Genomic DNA, 23,299 nt, shown 5'->3' with positions numbered 1-23,299 from the left:
AGTCACTAGAGTGTGGTCTTGCCAGCTACTCTGTCTCACAAAACTCCTTCCACTGTAAGGAGCTATCACCTACAGAACTGAGGAGGGAAGAGACTAGGACTCCTTTGCTCATCCTCACCATTACGTTCACTGTGTAGGCAAGATAAGCGAGATGTGTTTTTTTTTTTTTTTGTCTATTTCTAAAGATTGTTTTCAGCCATTAAAAGTTTTTTTTCCTTTTTTTGTTCTTTTTTTCCTCTTTGCCAACAGAAATTATTAGGCCTTTATAGTTTACCTGGGTTTCCAGTATTCTGGATTTGGCCTTGTCCCAGTTACACCATTGATGCCAGGCCCATAAATCCCTAAATAAATTAATTTTGGTGGATCAGTATCTCTATACAGATTAGCAGCTAAGGAAATCATTAGGTGGAAAGCTCCTTTTTTGTTGTACTGATACGCAGTCTTAAATTTCTACCGCTTAGGGGATGTTTGGATGTTTGTTACGTTGTTTGGGAAGACTGGATGCTTGAGTTCAGTCAGCTGTGCTAGCACAACTCAGGACAAGCCAAATTTGGGAGCAGGTTCTGAGAGCAGAAGATGTTAAAGCCGTTAGTGCTTCTAGGAGGAGTGTGTTTTTAGTCATCCCTTAGCTGTGTAATGAAGATTTTAAAGGCAATTAGGAGGTGATGCTTCAATTTTTTATTTACTGATAATTTCTGTCCTTGAAGTAAATCATGCACAGATAAACTTAAGAACTCCTTTTTAGGAAGGTAAGAAACCATTTTTGCTTTCTGGCTGCAAACAGGCATTCTGTAGTCCCGTTGACATTAAAGACCTGCCACGCAGTTTACAGTTGACACGGTCTAAGATTATAGCGTTATGCTCTGAGATGTGTACATGGGATTTATGGTGGATTTTGTTTGGATTTTGCTACAGCACAATGGTAGTTTTAGGATAGACTTAGAAGGAGGCCTGTACCAGTGCTGTACCCAAAATGATGTATTGCCCAAGGAAGTTAAAGAGTATGCCTTGGGTTATATCCTTGGTGGCATTACTTGTCTGTAAACTTCATTTTGTTCCCAGTGCATTGTACTTGGTGCACAGCTTTTACTGCCTGAAAAGCAGTATTGTATAATATAAAGGCTCGAGGTCTCAGGCTTTGAGGTTAGAGCAAAAGCAGTGTGTATCACTTACTAATGTGTGCTGTTACTGTACAAACATCAGCTTCCTGCTTTGTCTCCTGTGGTTAAAGGCCCGTCCTTTCATACTGAAAGAAATCCATATCAGAAGGACAAATCCCCAAACTAGTCTTTCTTCCAGAACTGGCTGTGAGACTTGAGGCAAGACCAAAAGACTTTCCCAGTGTGATCACCCCTGTGAAATCTTACTCAGTGAGGGTGTCTGGTGTTGGCTGTTGCCCTGTGCTCTCCTGCAAGCTGGCTTGGATCTCGTTCTTCTGCAGAGCAGCTTTATGCCTCTTGCCAGCTCTGAGACCTCGTGGGTCAGCCTGTGAGCCTGATCTGCTGTCCATTAACAGGATGCATCTGGTGCACGTAGGGGGGGAATAGAGGCAGCAGCACGGCGTCACAGATGGGAGATGTTTCTAACGCTTCTGTAAGGCCCTATTGTATCATAAGGCTTTTTTTTTTTCCTAGCTGCAATTCAATGTAATCCCCATCTTTGATCGTTGTCATTTGACGTGTGAGTGATAAGGAATCTGAGAAAATTGTCAGAGCAAAAGGTCTGCCTCTAAGAACAGGAGGTCAGAGCACCAGTTCTGACAAGTTGAGGAAGCATTCATCTGAAGATTTAATCAGATTCCTGACTTCCTAATGTTTGTTTGGGCAGGAAATTGATGCGGGTAATGGTGGGTAAATTTGAAATGAATAGTTTTAAATACAGTTACTTAATATAGTCCCTTATATTTGTAAAACACTTAATAAACTGTTTTACTTTTTTTTTTTTTCATTCTTCCAAATGAAAATAATTTGTCCAATGGGTGAGAAACATGGGTTGTAGTCTTCTGTTGCATGCAGCTGCATCTGTTTAATACACATCATGATGCCTAAAGGATACTGGCTCTTTACTGGCTTGGATTTGATCCTCTGAAGTGTTGTACCTTCAGTCCCCATCCAACGTAGCTCTTAAGCATGGGCTCATTCTTAAATCCATGAATAGCTTTTCCAATTCATGTATGATGCACACCTTCCTGGAATTTCTTGAATTAGGGCTCCGGTAATAAGATTCGCTAAATTTTGGATTAAAGGAAGAACAGGAAGCTCTTCTTCACGTGTGCAGTCTCCATCAATAGCCAAGATGCGTCCTTAACCACTGGAAAATGGTTCTGTGACTAGAAAGCTGTATAGTTAATTGCATATATTGTTCCTCTGTCATGGAATAGAATAAATACCCATTATGTTTTTGCTGCTATTCAGTCTGATTATATTTACCTGTCACTCCAATTAGTTGAATTAATCTCCCTTGCAAGATTTAGATGTCTTTTGGCACAGCTCTTTTGAAGCTGGGCTGGGAAGTTCTGTCACACATTGGACAAAAGCACCAGTTCTTTGAAGTTAGCCTGTGACTCACAAACTGTAAACAGGGTAGATTTTTTTTTTTTTTTTTAATTTGTTGGAAAAGCCATGAAGACTAGCATGTTTTTTGTTTTGTTTCCCCATAGTATGCACTTTTTTCCTCAAAAACTTTATACTGCAAAGGTGAACATGCCACCAAGTTGTAATAGCTAATGGCAGCCATTCTGTTTCTTATTTGTGATAATGTTTTCAGCATCAGCAGTCCACACGAAACCCAGGAGACATGGAAAACAGAAGTCACTTTTTATTATTCTGAGCCATTCAGAGTGGATTCACCAAACGTTAAGTGGATGTACACTCTTTCACTTCAAAATACTATGTGCTGTTTGCTGTGAATGTAACTAAGCTTTTTGTAGGATGAAGTATATATTTCTTCTCCATCCTTGTCCATGGGATGCTTCTTGTATGTTATATGATAAAGAAGAAACAATCTTACCTTCTTGTGTAAACAAGGATAAAAGTCCCTTTTTTCTGCTGTCACAGTATGTGATGCCTTTTTCACATATATCTGCTACCTGCTGCAATTTGAGCATCTTCTTTGTATGAACTGTTACATTCCTCATCTCTAAAGGTAAGGCATTGACATCAGTAGGGGTTTCCGCAAACTTTTCCTGTTACTGTCTTCAAATCCTTTAACATCATCTTTGTCTTGATGCTCGTGGACTTTTTCATTGGCTTAGGTCATGAGTGTGTTGAAATTCCATCTCATCATGCCAGAGGTTATCTCCTGGTTTCTTTTTGCTCGTTTGTTGTTTCTCTCAGTGTTGCCTACTGTGTTAAATTGCCTCAGCCAGGAACTGCGTGTGTGTGTTTACACGTGTATAGTGCTGGTAGAGTTAAAATACTCATTCACTTCAGGGAATTCAACTGCTCTTTCTAGATATTAACCTGTTCTAGGTTAAATCAGTTAAAGATAGTAGTCTAAGTAAAGAGAATATGGACATATTACTAAACTACTCAAACCATGAATGGTCTTTGATTTTTTACTTCAGTAGTTAAATCATAGGTTTCCTTCTAGAGACTTTTCCTTAATGTAGCCTTGGAACCTTTTGGGATGAGGAATAGGTAATGTTGCTGAAACACCTCAGGTTGTTTTACCTTTCATTATATGCTGGTGAGAAATTTGAGCCAAGTATGGAGAAAATCCACAGCTGCTTTCTTGGAAGCTGAGGTCTTCTGATTGATACCATGTTCATTGGTCTCTTTAGCTGCTTCAATGCAGAGAACAGCAATTCATGGGTCCACGTTAAATGTGTCAGTGCTTGGTACACAGCTATTCTAACAGACAGTTGCAATGGAATAATGTGCAGACTAGGTATGTTACAAGAGAAACACGCTGATTTCAGTCCTAAAACGTAAAGTATGTGGAATGGGAGAAGATGCTTATACTTTTCTTTTCAAAGCTAACGGTCTGTTAATACTTAGCTAATTTTAATTTGTTGTTTTCTTAGAACTGTGCATTTCTCTGTGATTTATTTCTGTTAACTTGTGTTTTTTTTTTTAATCTTCTTTATTTTAATGTGTGCCTGTTTGCCCATAAAGGGATATTACTCTATGAGCCCTTGTGATGACGGATATGTAAGTGTCTATATCTTTATATCCTTTCACATTGCCTGCTGCAGTCTGTCACAGTTTGTCTCTCTTCGTTTCGCAATGTATAACAATTTTCTATGCATTTTAACTTGTCATTACATTAACCGTATGGTTCATACAGAGCCAAAAACATGTGCAAGGCTTGGAATTTATGCATGGAGAACAGACTAGAAGTTCTAAGTAACCTTATGGCTTTTAATACACGTAACACAGCATGTCAACAAAAGCGCAGCTTTGTCTACAACTTCTCACGTGAAACACAGCTTCTTTATAATACGCGGAAAACGATTGTTTCTTCCATGTGAAAGTCAGTGAATATAACCTGAAGTCTTCAGTGTGCCAACACCATCTGATCCCACAGCACCTTTGAGTAAGCAGATAGATATCAGTGCTTAAGACAATGCAGTAAATTGAACTGTGCTTGTTAGAGGTGCATCTTATTTTTTGGTTTGTATTTTGAATTTGTAAAGTGAAACTTTGTAGTAGATATTATCAAATTGTTTCATGCAATTAAAATGGCCCTCTTCCGTTGAAAACTGAAAAGCAAAACAATATTTTGTGTACTGCCTGTGACTTCTGTAACCCAGATGGAAGTCTGTATTCTGGCAATATCACAAGTACACCATAAGTATCTCATTTTGCCCGTAGTCAGTGCATTCTTTGTAAAGAGAGGAAATGAGTCTACTTCTGAGTAACTCAGTTTGTAATCAAATCATAAAAGTGATTGACACCAATTCTGAAAAATGTCAGTATTCTACTTGAAAATCATCCATATTTGTATTTTTTTTTGCTTTGTTAGGGTAGAACAAGATTTCACTTTTCAAGGAAAATTGTACTTTTTCCTCAAATGTATTCCTCACCTGGAACTGTAGTAGCCTGGGTGGACAACCAACTTCCTACTTAAAACAACGTTTTATTTTGAGAAATAATCACTGAATACAATGGATTATTCCTGATGTGCTTCTTTTTGTCTTGACATAGAGAATGTTATTCATGTTCACCTGTGTGATCACAGGTACCAGAAGACCACCTCTATCGAGCAACCTGTTCCTGCTGCTGATGTGAATGGTCATACTGGCCAGCTTTTGCTTGGTGTTTAGCATTCTGTTCCCTTTCATAATGGTGTCTTTTGAGAATGAGAAAAGCTGTTTTCATTCACAATTTCACATCTGTAATTATCTTTGCTAAAGAAAAGTTTTGCCCATATGCAGGGAGTCTTAGTACATTCTGCATTGTATAAATTATATGCAACTATCTTACAACGCAGAATTATTTATAATTTTTAAAGCTATCTGGCTAATTCTGGGATATTTCTCCAATACATAGATTGGTGTCCTCTAGCATATCTGCATTGTTTATATATAGTATTTTCTTTTATCTGTCATCTATTGTTATTACGCTATCACGTAGTGTCACAGGGTGACTTTTTTTTTAATACACTTCAGGTCTGTTACAGAAACTGTTTTATCTGCCAACTAGGAAGTTTTCATAACAGCATATGTCTAGTATAAGTAAGATTAAAAAAATAATAATTAAAAGCATTTGCAGATCTTCTTATGAAATAAATTTGCGTGGTCCCAGTAGAGACTTGCCAGGTTACACAAGCTCAAAACCTAAAATGCACCAAGCTGCATGTAGCAGTCTTCTTGTCACTAGTGTGTAACGGATGAGCTGAACATACACATTTGTGATTTCTAATCACACGCACAAATTAGCTAAACTTTGGCTTTACTCCTCATGTATTCATCACATATCTTGGAGTATTAGTTCTGAATTTGCATTGCATTTACACTGAATTTTATAGCTCATTTTCATAATGGTAACTGAGGTCAGAATCTGGCTTTCAGCTTCATCCTTCAGCATATTATGAATATATACATCAAATTGTAAAGTGGAGATGATTTGAGTACAGGACTACAGGATTTGATAAAATCAGTTGTGTTTTTGGCTTCCAGATGAAATGCATCTGTTTTCTTTTATAAATATTGATATTTTTTCCCTTTGAACTTCTTTATTTTATTCCATGCTGTTCATATTCAAGCCTTTCTTCTTTCAAAAATGAAGGGCTGCCATCTGTGGCTAATCTGCACTGTGACAAAATTACTTAATATGGCACCTGGTTTGGCTTTGGTAAGAAACAATACAAACATAAGTCATACCCCATGATCCTACCAGAATGAGCTATGCTTGGGCTGTTTTCTTGTGTTTGTTTCTCTTCTTTCCTTAAGACACCTGTTTTCTGCATGTGCTTTAATTATGGAAAAATGGTTCTGTCTTGCGGTTCTGCATGAAAAACATTTTGTTTGAGATTAAGTCTGTTAATGTTGGGAGTCAGGTATTGCAGATAAGTCATGTATACTGTGTGTTCTTCATAATCATTCATTGACTGGTACTGTACAAAATACTTATGCAGAAGCTTGAATTAGTGTTTAACCTATTCCGGGAAAGGTAAGACCAAGGAAAGGGCATGGGAGGAAATGTTAAGGTTAAAATACCTCCCGAAAGCAAATCTTTTTCATCTGAGAAATTGATGGTAAAGAGGAGTTGACTAGGAAGGGCATTGTCTGGAGAATAATGTCGGGTGCAGAGTGAGAAAGATACCTTTGGCAGTGCTGCTGACTGAGTCTCTCTGTGGCTCTGGATTCATCACCTGGAGACGAAGACTGTAACAGTTCTACTAGCCTCGTAAGAATATTGTTATTTACTGCAGAGTGCTTTTAGGGCTATGAATGCAAAGTGCTGATGGTTTAACTTTATCTCATACAACTATTTAAAATTAGTTGTTTTGTTTCCTGCATCCAAGTACTCTCCTCCCTGCGTTCCCCTTGCTTTCTCCCGTCTCTCCCCTCTCCAACACAGTGTGGCTGGAAGTTTTGCGCTGCTGCCACAGAAATGACAAAATGAGGGTTCAGCACTTGGATTTAAGAACAAACACCAAGAAGAGAATAAACAATCTGTGAGGATTTAAAAAATTTAAAAAAAAAAAGGCCAAAATGGACCCTGTTCTGCCCACTTTTATTATGAAAACTAGTCCAAACTGTCGCTTAAGACTTGAAAATTAAACTTTTCCTCATTTAAATGTATCCCTTTGTCCCTAAAAATAGTTTTAGAAGACTACATATTTATATACACCCGCAACAAGCAATTTTGCTTTTAAAAGTATGTGGCTGAAGTTTTGCAAAGAACTTAAACAAAAATTTTTAATTTAAGTTTTGTAACAGGGCAGGATTTTGTTCCTGAGCATCTCTTGGTTTTGCTTTCCATAGCAGGAATATGTTGAGGAAGGAAGGCTGGTTAAGCTGAAACCCTTGTCAGAAGTAAAATGTGTGAAGGCTTGGCCTTGAAGCTACTGTGTACAGAGATAACGGTGAAGAAAATGTCTTTTTTTCCACTGACCAGAATATATGGCTTAATTGCACTAACGGTGCTCCTGATTTAATGAAGCTCCAGAGCTGCTTTGTAGAACCCAGCTGTGTTTGAGGTTTTTCCTTTTATTAAAGCTAATGCCCAAGTCAAGAACAAGAGCTTAGCAGAGATTTTTGGGGTTAGGTTATGTAAAGATGTTTAACTGGGTAAATATCCTGAGACTGGGAAATGTCAGATAGCACCAAAGAGGAGAAACAGAAGTGAACAAGCAAACAAATGTTATCTTGTGAACTGTGCAAGGAGGTGCTGAGGCTGAAGAGTTGTTTGCTTTGGTGGGCTGCCTGGAAGGAGCTGTGTAGTACACGTTGCCCCACATGGGAAATCGGAAGGGTAAAGGCACTTTGTGAGGGGCAGAAGAGCACTCTGCTTAAGGAATAGGAGTATTAAAGCAAGTTAAAATGAAATGTTAGAATGGTTCTGCATTTCTTCCTGTTAATTAGAAAAGATCATGGGACTCTCAGGGGCAGAAAGTGAGGAGGAGCAGAAAGCAGCATGTATGTAGCATGTTATGTTATGAAAGTAGGTATGACTTTCCTCTTAAAAAAAAATAATAGGATAAGAAGATGAAAAGATGAGAATCTGTGGCTACAGGCAGCCTGGATGTTAAATAGAATGATCAGTGTTTGTTGGTACTGTATTTAGATCACTTGTTTGAAAACTAGACATGGAAAATGCAGAGGAAGAAAGGAGATCTCTGCCTGTGATGTGGTTGCATTCTTTCTTATCAGTGGTGCTGCCCGTGGTCAGGCAGGCTCCAAAAGGCAGGTGCAGGGAAGGACAAACCAGCCCTGAGAATCTCTCTGCTTTGCCTCGTTGAACCTGACGTAATATAAACTGTATCCAAGTTGCTTTCCCAGGAGCACCGAAAGCCTAAGAAAGCTGCCTTTATCCTGCGTGGGTTCTAGAGGGGTGAACCTGGGTCTGAGCAGGAAAGCGAGTGCTGGACCAGAAGGCTGGCCATCGAGGTGCTCCTGCCCTCAGAGCTTGAGTATAGGGTCAGCATCCTTATCCAGGGCCTTTTCGTGTGTGCTAACTGCAAAGCCAAACCTTTATAAAGGCTGTGCTGCTCTCTAGCTGCCACCTTAAAACTAATTTGAGAATTAATAGGACATTGTCCTGCTTGTTCTGATTGATTGTAAAAACCCTAATGTTTTTCCAATTGAATTGTCCTTAGCTTGAAATTTATAGAAGCTTTCCCAATCTTACACTTACAAGAAAGGCTTATTTGTGTAGATGAGGGATACGTGTTTCATTACCAGTTGTGGATCCTTTATTTGGATTTTGGTTGGAGCACGTTTGTCTTTTTATGGCGGCAAAGAACTAGTGGGTAAAAGACTTTGCAGAGAAGCAGAGGGCTTTTATACTCATCTATTTCCTCTTAGTAACCTGCTCTGTTTCTTATTGCTGTTCTTTGTGTCACGTTTTCATCTTCAAGGACGCGAGGTCATTTCTTTTGCTTTAGGGTGCTATGGCCACTTTCTTCCATGTTTCCTTTAATGGAGGAGGGTGCTAAGGAAGCGAGAAAGTGATTTGTGACTTCATTACACACTCAGGTGCAAGCTTGTAGTTTTTGAAGTGGAAAACAATTTTGTTTAAACAAAAGTAAACTTTGAATATTTATTTTATAATAATAATAATACAAATAAATGAGGGGAAGACAGTTGAAGTGTTTGTGATACTTTGACAGACTTCTCCACTGCGTAAAATAAACTAATATGTGAGAAGTGCTGTCAAGACAAGTTAATTTTGAAGTGCATGACCTGTTAATTAGCTATTGTGTGCAGGTCATTCATTGACTTAAACATAATATAAAATGCTTTCTGATGCACATGTAAGCTTATTTCACATCTGAGAGAGCAGTTCCTTGTATTACAAAGGATACCCATGAGGTTTGTGAAATCTAGCACATTCAAGAATATGTCAGCTGGTTGAATTTAATATTCTCTATGGTATTGCATGCCTTTTGTCTACTAAATCCCTCAGTTTTAAACCTGACAATAGACATGGATTATATAGCTCCCCTTGAAAGAGGCCAGGTTAGAAGAGGAGACTGGTTTTAAAGACCTAAGTGGTAATGAGAGATTTTTGACAAAGTAAGTAGTGAGGTCAATACAAAAGAAGACACAGAATATTCTGTGAATGTGGCATGTGGTTGACATCAGAATGCATGATATGAAGCGCTTCCGTGCCAGAACTGCTGCTTCTTGGCTCACCTACAGTTAGCTCTAGCTAAAAAATACTTATTAAACCAGACAACTTCTATACCGTGTTGACATTTTGACTTGTGCAACAATGGTGCCTTCCTATGCCCTGTGTCACACTGCAGCAGAGAGCAAATATCCAGGCTTAAATTGAACTTACCCTAGGCAGAATCCCTGAGAAACAGCATGCTGTTCCACATCCCTTTTGTCTGTACTAGAATGGATAGTATTTTCTTTACATAATTATAGTTGTTTATTTAGGTGTATATTAATATCAGCAGGCAGTCTGATAATGTTAGTATTAACAAGAGTGAATTGTAGCAAACTTGGATGCTGAAATACATGGTAGATCTCCACTGGAAAAGAATTACAGCTTTAAGGTAATACCATTTTTAAAGACAATAAACGTCTTTAACAAGGTCTTCATCTTTCTTAGTGGGCTTCAGATAGTGTTTTCTTCTACCTCCCCCCCTTTATTTTTAAATGCTCTCAGTGTAGGTAATACTTGGAGTATGAAAGTAAAGATAACATAACTAGATCATAACACAAGATGTTTTAACTTTTGAACTACTCTGAGGGAAAATAAATGAAAAATAAAGTCCTCTCCTTTTCTTTTAATCTGTGTTTCTAATCTGAAATGTAGGTTTTATAGGAAAAGAACTGCAGAACTTGAATGAGATAATTCACTATGAACCTCATTAATAGCACTCCTGATACGATATTTGGACTCATCTGTTGTGATTTCTTTTTTTTTTCCTGATCCAGGCTTCTACAATGTTAAGAGCATCAATAGCACCTGTGTAAGTATTTATTGAGGAGCTACAATTATAACTCTGTAAAGAGCAGGAGGAGGGGTTATTAAATTGAAGTGTGCTACCTGTGGTCTGCAAGTGAGAATCAGCCTGTGTGCTTCCTCTGATCTCAGTGAACATTGCATGCAAATGTCCTCTGATCAGTATTCCTCTGCTGGGCAGGTTCAATAACATCCTAATTTCAGCAGGATGTTGCTAATCCAATAAATCTGCCACTCCACACCTGCGAGTTGGCTGCTTTATTTTCTTTGCTGTTTCCGCACAGTACGGACCTATTGTTGTAGTTGGTTTGCTTCCCCCAAATCCAGGAAAAGGGGGAACGGGTAAAATGTTTTTTTGTGTGCTTCAAGATCAATTCTTTTGTGCTTAATTTAATAAATTTTTGCTTATAAATAGAATAGATATGGTGTGTCTGAGGAGGTTTTTAGTTGTTTTGAAACACTTTTGATCCTTCTATTGTTTACAAGATAATTAAAGGGTCAACTATATATAGCATTAAAAATTGTTTTGAAAAGTAGCAGGATAGGAACAGAGGAGTAAAAATTGTTTTAGTGGAATTTATTTAAATAATAAAATTAAAGCATTGAAAGCAATGTTACTTTTTTTATTTTTACTAATTTTATTTCTATTGCAATATTAAAACTCAAAATAGCAGGATAGTCTTGGCACTTGGAATGTGATCCTGTATTAAATCTTATGTGGACCAGCATGGTCCAGCCGGCAGCCTGTAAAAACCCATTCAGCTTTGCCTTGGAGGAGACTTTGCTGTGTTTGTGAGGGCTTAGAGGTGTAGTTGGAGCTGCAGGTTGTTACTCTGTCTGTTCATAACCATGTGCTGAGAGCCACAAGCTGCTGTCCTTCAGCCCTTGTGGGCCACAGAGGGCAAAGACATCATTGAACTGATGGCTCTTTTGTGCTGCTAAAAAACTCAGATAATCAAATGGCTAATTTTTGTAGTTTAACATCTCCAAATTGGGATGACAAATGAGCTGAAAATATAATAGTATATTAAAAAAGAATAAGTCCAGGTTTTAAAAACTTGTTTTAAGCCTGTTATTTTAACATGGTCATAAAAATAGCAAAGGTGTAAAAATGTGGAAGCCCTTCTCCTGCAGCAAACTTCCTCTTTTGGTTCTTGTCACCTCAGTAACATCAGCTGCACTGTATAAGGAGAGGGTTTTGATGAATGTCAAAATTCAGTGAGTTTCCCTTTTGCATTGTAGAAAGATGCAGGATGTGCCATTGTTGCCCTCTTTGGACTATGAGAAGCTGAAAAAAGATTTGATTACAGGGAGTGATCGTCTCAAAGCCTTCCTACTGCAAGCTCTGCGCTGGGTAAGTGGGATAGCCTCTGTACAAATCAGTAGGTCCCTTCTGGAGGGGTCCAATCTTGTGGGCAAGTTGAATGAACTCTTCAACAGAACAGCATTATAGGCACCTTCTGTCTTTGTCAGTGAAGCTCGCTGATGCTCTTGAAATGATGAAGAAAGCCCAGGCAGTAGGTGTGTATTTGTAGCAGTGTCCTCCCTTTCTGAGGAAAGCCAGATAGAAATTCCTGAAATCTCCAGTGGAAGTTATTTCTGATGTGTTTTTGAGAAAATTGTTGTTCCTGGCAGCTCCTTTTTCCATGTTTTGCTCTGTTTCAGATTTATATAAATGCTACTGTATCAAAGAAATACCTGAATTTAACCATCAGTTTTCCTTCATAGTCAAGGTATGCTACAGGAGCCTGCAGTTTTAGTTAACTCAGATCATGTAATGGTATTTTGGGGAAAATTAAAGGTGACAACAGGAAGTTTCATTTTCCTGCCGAAAAGGAAGCTGACACTTTCAAAGTGACACGTGAAAAGTGGTAATAGTGAAATTCTGGTCAAGCTTCAATGTCCATTTTTCACATTTAAAAAAAAAAAAAAAAAAAAAAAAAACAAGCAAACAAAAACTGTTAGGTCTGACTGGTGGTTCCCTTAGCCCAGTATTCTGAGATCTTTTAGAAAAGCACCACATCTGTAGCTATTAGAGGGGCTTTTTAACTTTATGGGAAGTTATGCTGTATCTCTCTTGTATGGACAGTGATGATAGCTTATGAGTAACAGCTCTGTGATGGATCGCTTAGCTGACATCAGGTCAGTTCATTTCATCTCATTCCCTTAGATCACTGAGGTTGAATTCCTTTCCTCTGTGAGAAGAAGATTAATTTTCAACTATGGGGTATCTGCACCTTTTAAATCTTCAGTGGTCATCAATTCACATTACCATTCGTTTATTTGACTGGATTATTTATTTATGTTTTTGTGTTGTGTTGTGTTTTTTTTTTTTAGCGCTTGACAACATCATATCCTGGAGAACAAAGAGATACTGTCCTGCAGGCCTACATCAATAATGACCTCCTAGATTGCCACAGCAACTGTCAGGTCAGCTGGAATGGCTTTTCTCCAGCTTGCGTGTGATATTGCTGATTTGTTTCTATAAAGTGCTGATCAGAAAATATTATTGCTCTCTGGAGTGTGGGGGGGAAGCACTAGTACTGCCAAAATTGTGTGATACGTTTAACTCCTTCGCCCCAGTCTTTAGATGTAATTGGCAAAGCTCAGCGTTACAGGAGTTCTTGATTTAGATCATCTCAGCAAGTGCATACAGTCCTTGTAGCCAAGGGGAAATTTGTCACTTCTCCTGATTTTTGATGTCTGAGTTGAGCAGAAGCCTACCGAGCCCCTCACTTAGCAGTCAGCTCTTGTTTACGAGATGCTCCGTCTCTTTTTGAGTCAGTATGTGTTGTTAGATAATACACTCATTTTCACTGCTCTAGGATAAGAGCAGAATTAGCACTTCAGTCTTAATACCTGCATGGAATGTCTGATTATGCACATGTTCAACAGTATTTCAGTGAGTTTAGAATGGATTGTTACCTTTTTTTAGAAGGGGATAATCAGGCATGTTGATTTATTCACTGATGATCTAGTACTGTTGCTAACAAAAGGGAAATATTTTTTTAATTCATAAAGGTTAATTTTATGCGTGGTTGAGTTCCCCAGTTGTTAGAAGCTGTGGACCTGCCTGCTGCATTGTCATTGCAACAGTAACTTGTGCCATTAGAAAAGTTAAAGGATTAATAAATCAATGATCGCTTTTTTTTCTCCCTGAGAATTTCTGTAAGAGGAAAGTTATGCAAAGGTAATGCCAAAAGTAAAACAGATTAAAAATAGTTTGCAATGTGTTGTTCTTTGTAAGTTACTGAGCTGCTTTCCCACACTCCTAGTTGTCAAGCAACAGCATTCCTATTCGGATGACATTAATATTTAGCCAGTGACCAAGAAAACCTGTTAATTTAAGTTCACAAACAAAATGCGCTAATTTTAGTTTTCCTCTTTGCCAGTGCTGCTTAATTATAATTCTTATTCTACACCATGGAGTTTAATAGCATTATAACAGACAGAGCTGAGTGGCTGTGATCTGCTTATTTTCTGTCTCTCCCTTAGCCACACCCCCACGCCAAAATTTAAAAAAGGAAGTGGAAAATTCTAAATCACAGTGACAATTTTTAAGACATCAGTATGCAGTCTATGCTTGTTTGCTCTGAAAATTTACTGAAGCTTTTAAAATGTTACAGAAGACTAGGTTTGTTTTTTTCCCTCTTTGGTGAGCTATTACTAACATTAGTTTTCTTTTTCAGAGAAATGTCCTTAAATTATTACAGTCTAAGAGTGAGGTAGTCAGACAGTACATGGCAAGGCTCATCAATGCTTTTGCTTCATTGGCAGAAGGTAAGAGATCCATGGCGAGGGGAGGAGGGTTGGAAATCATTTTCATATAATGCTGGCTCATAGGTACTTTACGAAGTGCATGTCACTCCGTGTGGGAATTTAGAGTCTTATTGGCATACTTTTTCTAGGGCTTCACTGTCTTTTGTTGCATAGATTCAAGAGTTTTTCAGTGTCTGGAAAGTTTTCCTTTTGACAGTGTGTTTGTATCATTTCTGTTGTTTTTGCTGATTTGTGGTCTGTGCACAAGCCTAGACAGTTGATGTCTTTATGTAGGCTTCAGTCTCTTTATGAAGGTCAAAAAAAATATATATGGAGGGGAAATTCGCCACTAGTTAAAGTGCCTATTGGCAAACCTGCTCCCAGACTGCATATCTCCTGCCTGTCCCAAGTTAGCCATCAGGTCTGGTGTTTCTTCAGAAGCTAACTATTGCTAGGACCTGAAATCCCTTTGAAAGTCACTAACTTTCCTGAACTCTTTTGGCATCTCAGTGCTTTTCACAGAGTATATAAAACTGTAATATTCAGAAAGCATGTTCTGAAAGAATAGCGGATTCTGTGTGGTACAAGCAGAGGTACTAACTAGGCAGGTAGGGACCTCTAATACACCACGTGGGTGGATTTGGTCTGCTAGACAACTCATTTGTTCGGGTTTGTTTGGGTTTTGGCACATTGTGACTCCTCAGGAAAAAACTAAGGTCAATCCAACTTACTCTTTCAAGGAGAAAAAACTTTTCTGTCATAAGTTGATATCTCAGCATCTGTTCTTTCATCGCTCTTTGCACCAGGTCGTCTCTACCTTTCTCAGAACCCACTGTTGCTGCGACTGCTGGAGGAGAGACTGAAAGCTGAGGACAAGGATTCCCTTACATGGGAGAATGTTCTGGGGGCTTTGCAGAAATTCAGCCTCAGGTGATGAAAGCACAGCACTCAGTGGTGACAGCAGGGGAGGAAATGCAGGCTAAGTTAAGCTCTGTTCAGGGAGGAAAGAAGAGTGCTTGATTTTCCCATAACAATCATCAGACCCTCTGATGACCGATGAAAGCGGTGTCATTTATAATGGAGGAGAATTCAGTTTTGCTGACTGAATTAACCTGATTTCCTACCAGCTGTCATGACTCGAGTAAACGTAAATCTCCTACCACAGCTCTGTGTACTTCTATATGTATTCTTTAACTGAACAACTGAAGTGAAAGTCTTAATGTAGAAAGTTCTGAAAATGCCACACGGGAGAAAAAAAAAAAAAGAGCTGTTTTACATTCCCATGCATAATGTTTTCATTATCCTTTCTGCAAACATTTTTCAGGGATTTCATTCTCATGCTGTTGATCCTCTTTCCTGGAGCTGTCTATACGTAGGCTATTCTGTTTTTTCCTTTTGAATTACTGACTCAAATGAAATTTCATGCAAATGCAATGAAGTGCATTATATTGCTCTCATTTTAAAAGTAACTATGATCTAGGACCTCTGTTTTCACAGTATTTGGGAGGAATATTCAGGTCTGAATAGCTAACTAAATGTAAGGAGATATATTTATCTATCTCTTCTAAATTAAGACTGCAAGTTGTGTTATTTTGTTTGGTTGTTGTTGATTGTTTGGGCTTGTTGAAGAATAAGTGCTGCTCTTGGATTTGCCTCATTTAGATTTTCAGCAGATAAAGTATGTGGAAATGTGCATAAGATTCTGCACTGCTTCCTTACATAATACCTTACATATATTTGAGAAGAAATCTTCATACCCTACTGCTTGAAATCCTAAACCAGTCTTAGACAAAATGATTTTTCCATTTAAGCAGTGTTTGATAGAACAATTGAGTTTGAATTTTGGGGTCAGGAGCATTTTTGTGAAATAAGCTACTGCAATTTTTGTTTTCAATCTGAAAAATAACAGTTCATTTTATAGAAGGTTAACGCCAGATACTTGACATGAGGGACTTTTAATATAGGGTCAGATGCTCCCTTGTTTTGCCTCAGTCCTTGGCACAGGGCTACCCTACGATCCAGGACCGAGGAAGTGTGTGTGAGTTTTCAAGGGTAATCTATATCCCAGATACTAAAACCAAGGAAATAACTGTTTGATCTTTGGAGTTTAGACTTACTGGATGTAAGAAATAAAGTAATTAACAGATTATGTTTTTCAGTAAGACATTTTCCACCACTTCTAAGAGAAAAACAAAATTCTACATGGGGTGTGTATGTTTGGTGTTGTTAAGTGAGGAAGTTCTGTGGTAGGAGTCAATCACTATTGACCACCTGGCACTCGTCAGATACAACTACAGTTTGAGGAAAAAATTTATACAATATAACAATCCCTAGAGAAAGTGCAAACAGATCTATGCAGAGATTGCACCTGCCTAATCAGCAGTACAAAAATACTGTAGTGCTTTGTCAAGCAGTAATTGTTTTATGGGTCTGTTATGTGTAGCTGTTTTTTTGTTTGCTTTTTTCTTATTTTAAACCAATTTGAAGCCAATGGAAAATGCAATATTAGATGGAATTAGCCTTAGAAAACAATGAAACTTACCCCAGCAATTTGCAGGTGTACATCCAACAGTATTTCAGTCTTCTAACCCTACAGGAATCCGTATCTACTTAGCAGGCTTTGTTAGTTCACTAGTTTAACTGATTCAGCCCAAATGAGTAGTTTATTTTTTTGTTGGCAAGCTAGCATGTGGCAGGTAGATGCAGTAGGTTTTTAATGTACTCGTATTAGATATAAATGTATTCAAAAGGTGTTTACCTTGTGGTTTGCTTTTTTGTGTGTATTGTTGTTTTTAATCCTAGGCGTGCACTGCAGTCAGCAATGATCAAAGATGGGCTCATTTTCTGGCTGGTTGATGTTCTGACAGATACAGATAGCCTGTCTGATTACACACTGGAGTATGCTGTTGCCTTGCTCATGAATCTGTGTCTGAGGAGTGCAGGTATCTTACTTCTGAATTACAAGTTTCTTCCAAGTGGATAGGGAAGATCCTGAAACCTTTTACTGTTATCCCTGGATTCTTTGAAGTAACTATATTTAGTAGCTGAGACTCAACCAACTAGTGACATTTGAGTGTCATAACCAGTATTTAATGAGCATATCTCTTTCCCAAGAATCCCAGACTCCAGAGGTTAGCTTGACCAAAATCCCAAGAACTAAGGAAGCAGTTAATCAATGAAACCCTGCAAGATCTGATTTTTTTTCAGATCAACATGTGAGGACTACGATTCCTACGTTCCAGGTCCACTTTTAGAAGGACACTTACTATTTATGAGATCTGTTTATGTAAAAGAAAGTCAGAACTGACTTAATCACTAATGGCAAGGAGCTTAACCTTCACCATGTGAAATGAAATACTTGTGTGCTATACTTTACAGTGTAGAGATGTCCCCTGAGAAAATAAGGTTCCTGTCTTAAAAGACTTCTAAGAACCTTAGAGTAAGTTTCGTTTTAAAAAGGAAAGTAAGGCAAGGAAGAGAGCTTGGCATAAGAAAAAATATGCCTTTGTTTAACTTCGTTAAATCCCTTTGTGTTGCATCCTGTCCAAGATTGTGATTGTATAAAACTGGAATAACTCCACTAATTTCAGCTCAGTTATGAGCAGCGTTTGGCAGGAACAGTATTGCTCTGTGTAAATTCGTTGTATTTAGTACTGATTCTAAGAAATAATTAAGACACTTTCTCTGATCTGTTTTCTTGGTGTTGTTTTTTTTTCAAGCATATTTGTTTTCTCCCTTTGCAGGGAAGAAAATGTGTGCAAGGATTGCAAACCATGTGCTCAAAATTCTCTCTGATCTTCTTGGCCATGAAAATCATGAGGTACTTGTACAGCAACTTAGGGTTAAGAAAAAGGTAAAAAGGAAAATTAAAGATGAAAAAGGCAAGAAAGGAAGAAACAGAAATAAATACATAAATTGGCTTTGTTTCCCTTGTTAGACTTTCAAGTAATTAAGTACCTCGAAAGTTTCCTAAAATTCACAATTCTGTGAACTTGATTTCATTGGACACAGATCTTTCTAGATGTAATTATGTCTTCCTTTAACACAGGTTGATAGCCAGAAGTGAAAGTCTTGTAGGTGCCCAGCTATCGTGTAATCCACATGCATTCTTGACTGCTGTTTCTGATACTGTTTAAATGTTATCTCAAGACTGAGAGGATTTGGTCTGACTACTTCATGAGCTGAGGTGCAAGCCATTATGTAAAACATTGGCACAAAAAAACAAATCTGCTGCTAATTTAAAGAACATTACAAGAAAGCAGTACACCTGTGACGTTCAAGCCCAAATATGTTTTTGTCTGCCACTTTGTTTGACCTGCCTCTTTACTGCCTTGTGGTTCAAGCTTCTTTTCTGTCTCCAGACACACTTGTGCCATAGATGTTATATTAAACAACCTCAGAGGAAAGTGTTAAAGGTGATAGTTTATTTCTACCTTATGTTTTCAAGACATCACTGATAAAATTTGTCTTTTATGTAAAGCATTGATTCAGCTCTCTCTGCAGAGGAGTACTTCTTCTAACCATTTGGTAGAACTGAAGGGAGGAGAAAATGCAGACAAATATTTTTATGAAATTGAAATCACAGAGAGGGAGAGTTTACTGGGATACTCTAGATCAATTCTTTGATGATTTTGCAAGGCGGTTTGGGACATCCAGTAAAAACAAAATACAAACTCTGGGATCTCATGTTTATATCTAATAATTGGATCATCAAGAAGGTGTTTTGTTTATCACTTAAACTGGAAACAGTGAATGTTTCAATGAACTATTAGCTCCAGGTTTTATGAATTAATCAGAGGGCGTAGATCAGTTCTTTACTGGCACTGTTTTAATTAAGATGAATTTTGTCATATCTTTATTGAACTCTTTCAGTATTTGTGTTTTTATGAATGAGAAAGTTAATACAATACATAGTAGTACAAAATAACATCTCAGTTCCTAGACTGAAATATTTAGAAAACGCTGTGATACAGTTGAAGTCTGTGCCTTAGAAGGACCTTGAAATTTCCGTTAAAGGATGGATTCTTAGGACTTTGTACCAGTGCAACTGATAGAAGTTTTGTTATTGCAGTCAAAGGTACAAGGCAGCTCTCTTGGGTGCCAAGAGAACTTTCTGAGAAGCTGTGGAGTCCTTGTGTAAATACAAATCCCTTGTCTTTCCTTGTTTCCTCTGCTCACTGCCTAGCTCACTTGTTCGTTTTTCCGAAATACAGTCAGAGGACGACTGGACGTCTTAGTGCTCCAACAGTAACTGGCCAACACAACGGGTCACATAAGTGCTACTAAAAGTAGTTTGACATATCTGGTGGTTTTCACTAATCATATTACCAAGTTTTTTTGCCTCTGCTGAGGGACAGTAAATAGGCAGCAGAGTGGGAGGATCTTTTACATTTCTACAGCTTTTATCATCCTGCTTAAGGCTACAGTGCTTGAAACCTGTCTGTGTTTATGCTGACATGGTTTTGTCCCAGTTGTTTGTCCTTTCCTGTTTTTTGTAGTGCCACTAGTGCTAGTCAGAAACTAACCTATTTTTTCTGCTTTTCTCCTTTCTCTCTCTCTCTCTTTTTTTTTTTTCTTTTTGGCCGTGGGCTAGGTCAGTTTGCAAGAACACATTTTCAAAAAAGGGGTGGGGACTATCAACACACAGCAGTACTGGTTTAGCTCAATCATGTCACAGTGTACTTGCATCCCCCCAGAAAATCACTGCTTACCAAGTGGGAATTTTTGCAAGTGTGTAGGCTACCCTGATTAAACTCTCTGAACATAGTTGGTTCTGTTCCTTCACTCTTAAATTTTGGTTATAGTCTACTTGGCTGAATGTCAGAGTTTTTCTTAGTGGTCTGACTACTGGCAAGTATTTCTTCCTCTTAGATACAACCATATGTGAATGGAGCCCTGTATAGCATTCTCGCCATCCCTTCTGTCCGAGAAGAAGCCAGAGCAATGGTAAGAAGTTCTGCTTTGCTTAGCACAGAGATCACTTCATGCGCTGAAGATGATGTGTGTGGGTATCTGTTGAGTGGCGAGCAGCAGGTTTGTCATAGGCATAGCATTTTGAGAAGGGAATCCGCAGGAGGCCCTCCACCTTTGATATACAAACAGGTATAAATGTACGTCTTGAACATTTTTGCCATATTTGCTAGCCTTTTCCTAAAGGTGAAGCCCCAGCAGCATAAAGGATCCTTCTTAGTTTATAAATGAAAGATGTTATTTTAGAACAGTTGTCCATGTAGCATTTCATAGATTGGATGTGGCTCAGAAGATGCTTTCATCTGACCTGCTATTTATGTCCTTCCCTGAGTTAAGTCATTCGGCTCAAGTGAGCTAAGGGGATAAGTGTTCTTCTTGCTGCTTTTTTTTTTTTCCTGTCTGGTCTAGACATGGTTAGCTGGGGAGGGCAGGAGGAAGGTTTTCACAGAACTAGGAACTGATTCAGGTGAAAGCTAGTCTAATGGTAACAAAAGTGTTTTGACTTGGGGTTGATGAAGCTATTCCAGGGACAGCAGTGTATCTTTGTATTTTAAGGACTAACCTAGAAAGTTTTACAGACATGATTGTTGTCAGATGTTTTACCTAGCAGAACACAAAGGATTGAATGTCATCTTAAATGATTAAAGGCACAACATCAAGCCTATAAGGGACTGCAAAGGAAGAAACGGAGTTTAGAGAAGGTCAAAGATGGTCCTGCCTTTTGCTTTCCTTCTCTAAATCTTTCACAGTTATCTCTGTGAAGGCAAATTTGCCATTTTCTCTTGACGCCTGTGTTAACAACTGAGTTGAGAAGGTGGAAGCAGCAGATCTATTAAAATTTGCTGCTCATCATGGATACTTGCATATCTAAATCTAGAAGCAACGTACACATCCCATTTCTTTGGCCTTTGGGAAGTGTATGGACAAAAAGGAATGTTTATTGCTGGACACGGTGGTTTGTTTCACACTGCCAATATTCTTCCCAACAAAACAGTGATATTTTAGCTGACAGTGCTCTGTCAGTGTGGTCACATGAAACAGTAACCTAGCAATGTTTTCCACTCCATCCAGGGAATGGAAGAAATTCTGCGCTGCTTTATCAAGGAAGGAAGTGCAGAGATGATCCGGCAGATTGAATTTATTATCAAGCAGCTCAATTCAGGTCAGAGGAACAAATGCAGCTATCTGAGCTGTACATCTTTCATAAAAGTCAGAAGAAGGCTCATTTTTTTATTTGGCATTGAAACTCTTGTAGAACTACAGTAATGTGATGGGCTCAGAGAGGGTGAATAGTTAATGTCAGGATTTGATACATTTTAAAATTGATTTTTGTGTTACATTTATAAAGAAGAAAGAAAAGGCTGTGTAGTTCCCAAACCTGAAGTTTTGGGACTGTCAACAGAATGCCTTTGTCTGTTTTTTTTTTTAATGCCGGTGCCCTCACAGTAACAAGAGACCAGTGTCAACTGCAAAAATAAGCAGGTGATACAAATTGTAAGGCAGGATTTGGTGACTATGTCAGTCTCTGCTCATCTCTCATTCTGTAGAGGAGCATAGCTCTGTTATCTGCAATTGTTATTGCAGATACACTGCTGACCTTGGGGGATTTTGTTATGTGTTGTTTTTTTTTTTTAAAATTCGTATTGATCTTCTGTATTCTGCTATACTGCACAAAAGTTAAAAAACAATATTTTTACTTGTGGACAGTATAATAATGAAGTGCTTGTAGAGAGAAGTGGAATATTTTTATTAAAAGTTAGTTGAAAAATAGACAAACTTGCAAGCACACACTCTCATTCAAGTCTCCTCAGTAAATACACTGAGGCATCATAGTAGGATTTATGAGAAAAGAACCATTCCTAAGTGTTTCTGTTTCTGCCTTTTTTTTTCTTGGATATGAATTGGCTTCAGTGATTTCTAGCATGCTTTATAGGAGCAAATAATTCCAGTAGTTGTCCTGAGAAGAATGGTGTGTCTATAAGAGAAGCAAGCTAAATCTGAATGTTCCAAAAGAAGGGCAATAACTAGAGATTCTTTTAGGTTAGACGTGTTCTTATAGAGTTTCATTTTGCTTCTTTCTAGAAGAGCCATTAAATGACAGTGCTGTGTCTGATGATGAAGAGGAAGAAGAGGATGAGGAAGTAAGTATAAAGGCCCTCTGGAACCTTTTAGAAAAATCCTTAGTCCTCTAGACAAAAAGTATTTGTGTCAACAAACTAGACCTTGTTTATTCCATGGAAGTGTTCTTTTTTTTTCTTTTCTTTTTTTACCTTTTGTTGATTTTGTTGTTGTTGGTTTTATTTAATTACCGTGGTAATATTAACAAGAAAATTGTATCCGTTGACATTACCTTTATTCCATCTGAAGTCCTATACTTTTATTTTGACAAGTCACCTCCTTCGTGATAAATAAAGGATTATAGCTGGAAATAAGTAAAGAGGTGAACACAAGTAGAAATCTTGCTTTCAAACAGACTTATTTCAGCAATTAAATATAAAGGACGTGAATGATCCAGTATATCACCAGAATAGTTTTTAAAATATTATTTTTTTCTTAAGGTATCTTTATCTGTTTAATGTGTGACTTCATTTTGCTGTTTAGAAACTTTTAAATATATTTCATAAATAGTTTATGATGAAGGAAAACAGTAATTCCGAATTTGAAAATAACTGCCATAAAAAGAGAAGAAGAAGAAAAAAATAAGATAGCAAGTATCAGAAACAGCACGATAGTGTAAACTGGTTAGCTGTATATTTCCAGCACTGTTAACAAAATTTTTTATACTGATAATTTCACTTCAGCATTTTTTAAGAAGCTGTTTGTGTAGGATTCCAGGTGTAGACAGCACATAGTGTAACTAGTTTATTTGCCATGATCCCATGGCAGGGAAGTCAGACTAGATGGTCTGAAATGGTCCCTTTAAACCCAAACGTTCCTGTGATTCTGTGATTTAAATTAACCATCAAAGCAAGGTGTAAACAATG

General features: G+C 37.9%; 1 protein-coding gene across 4 annotated transcripts in view; it reads left to right on the top strand.

Annotated features, from left to right (window-relative positions):
* The window catches only part of ARMC9 (armadillo repeat containing 9), a 64,285-nt gene that overhangs the window by 18,304 nt on the left and 22,682 nt on the right, over positions 1-23,299 (top strand). For 2 of the 4 annotated variants that reach the window (XM_068691704.1, XM_068691707.1), the window contains 11 exons: positions 4,116-4,151; positions 10,559-10,593; positions 11,829-11,940; positions 12,924-13,016; positions 14,276-14,366; positions 15,152-15,275; positions 17,148-17,287; positions 18,089-18,165; positions 20,217-20,291; positions 21,387-21,477; positions 22,398-22,456. In XM_068691704.1, coding sequence (XP_068547805.1) covers positions 4,116-4,151; positions 10,559-10,593; positions 11,829-11,940; positions 12,924-13,016; positions 14,276-14,366; positions 15,152-15,275; positions 17,148-17,287; positions 18,089-18,165; positions 20,217-20,291; positions 21,387-21,477; positions 22,398-22,456 — 933 coding nt within the window. The remainder of the gene's footprint in view (positions 1-4,115; positions 4,152-10,558; positions 10,594-11,828; positions 11,941-12,923; positions 13,017-14,275; positions 14,367-15,151; positions 15,276-17,147; positions 17,288-18,088; positions 18,166-20,216; positions 20,292-21,386; positions 21,478-22,397; positions 22,457-23,299) is intronic. The other 2 variants (XM_068691705.1, XM_068691708.1) reach the window with 1 other exon arrangement.

Source organism: Anas acuta, chromosome 9 (genome assembly GCF_963932015.1).
Source record: "Anas acuta chromosome 9, bAnaAcu1.1, whole genome shotgun sequence".
Taxonomy (NCBI): domain Eukaryota; kingdom Metazoa; phylum Chordata; class Aves; order Anseriformes; family Anatidae; genus Anas; species Anas acuta.
The sequence above is the reverse complement of the archived record's forward strand: the minus strand, read 5'-3'. Positions and strand labels throughout refer to the sequence as shown.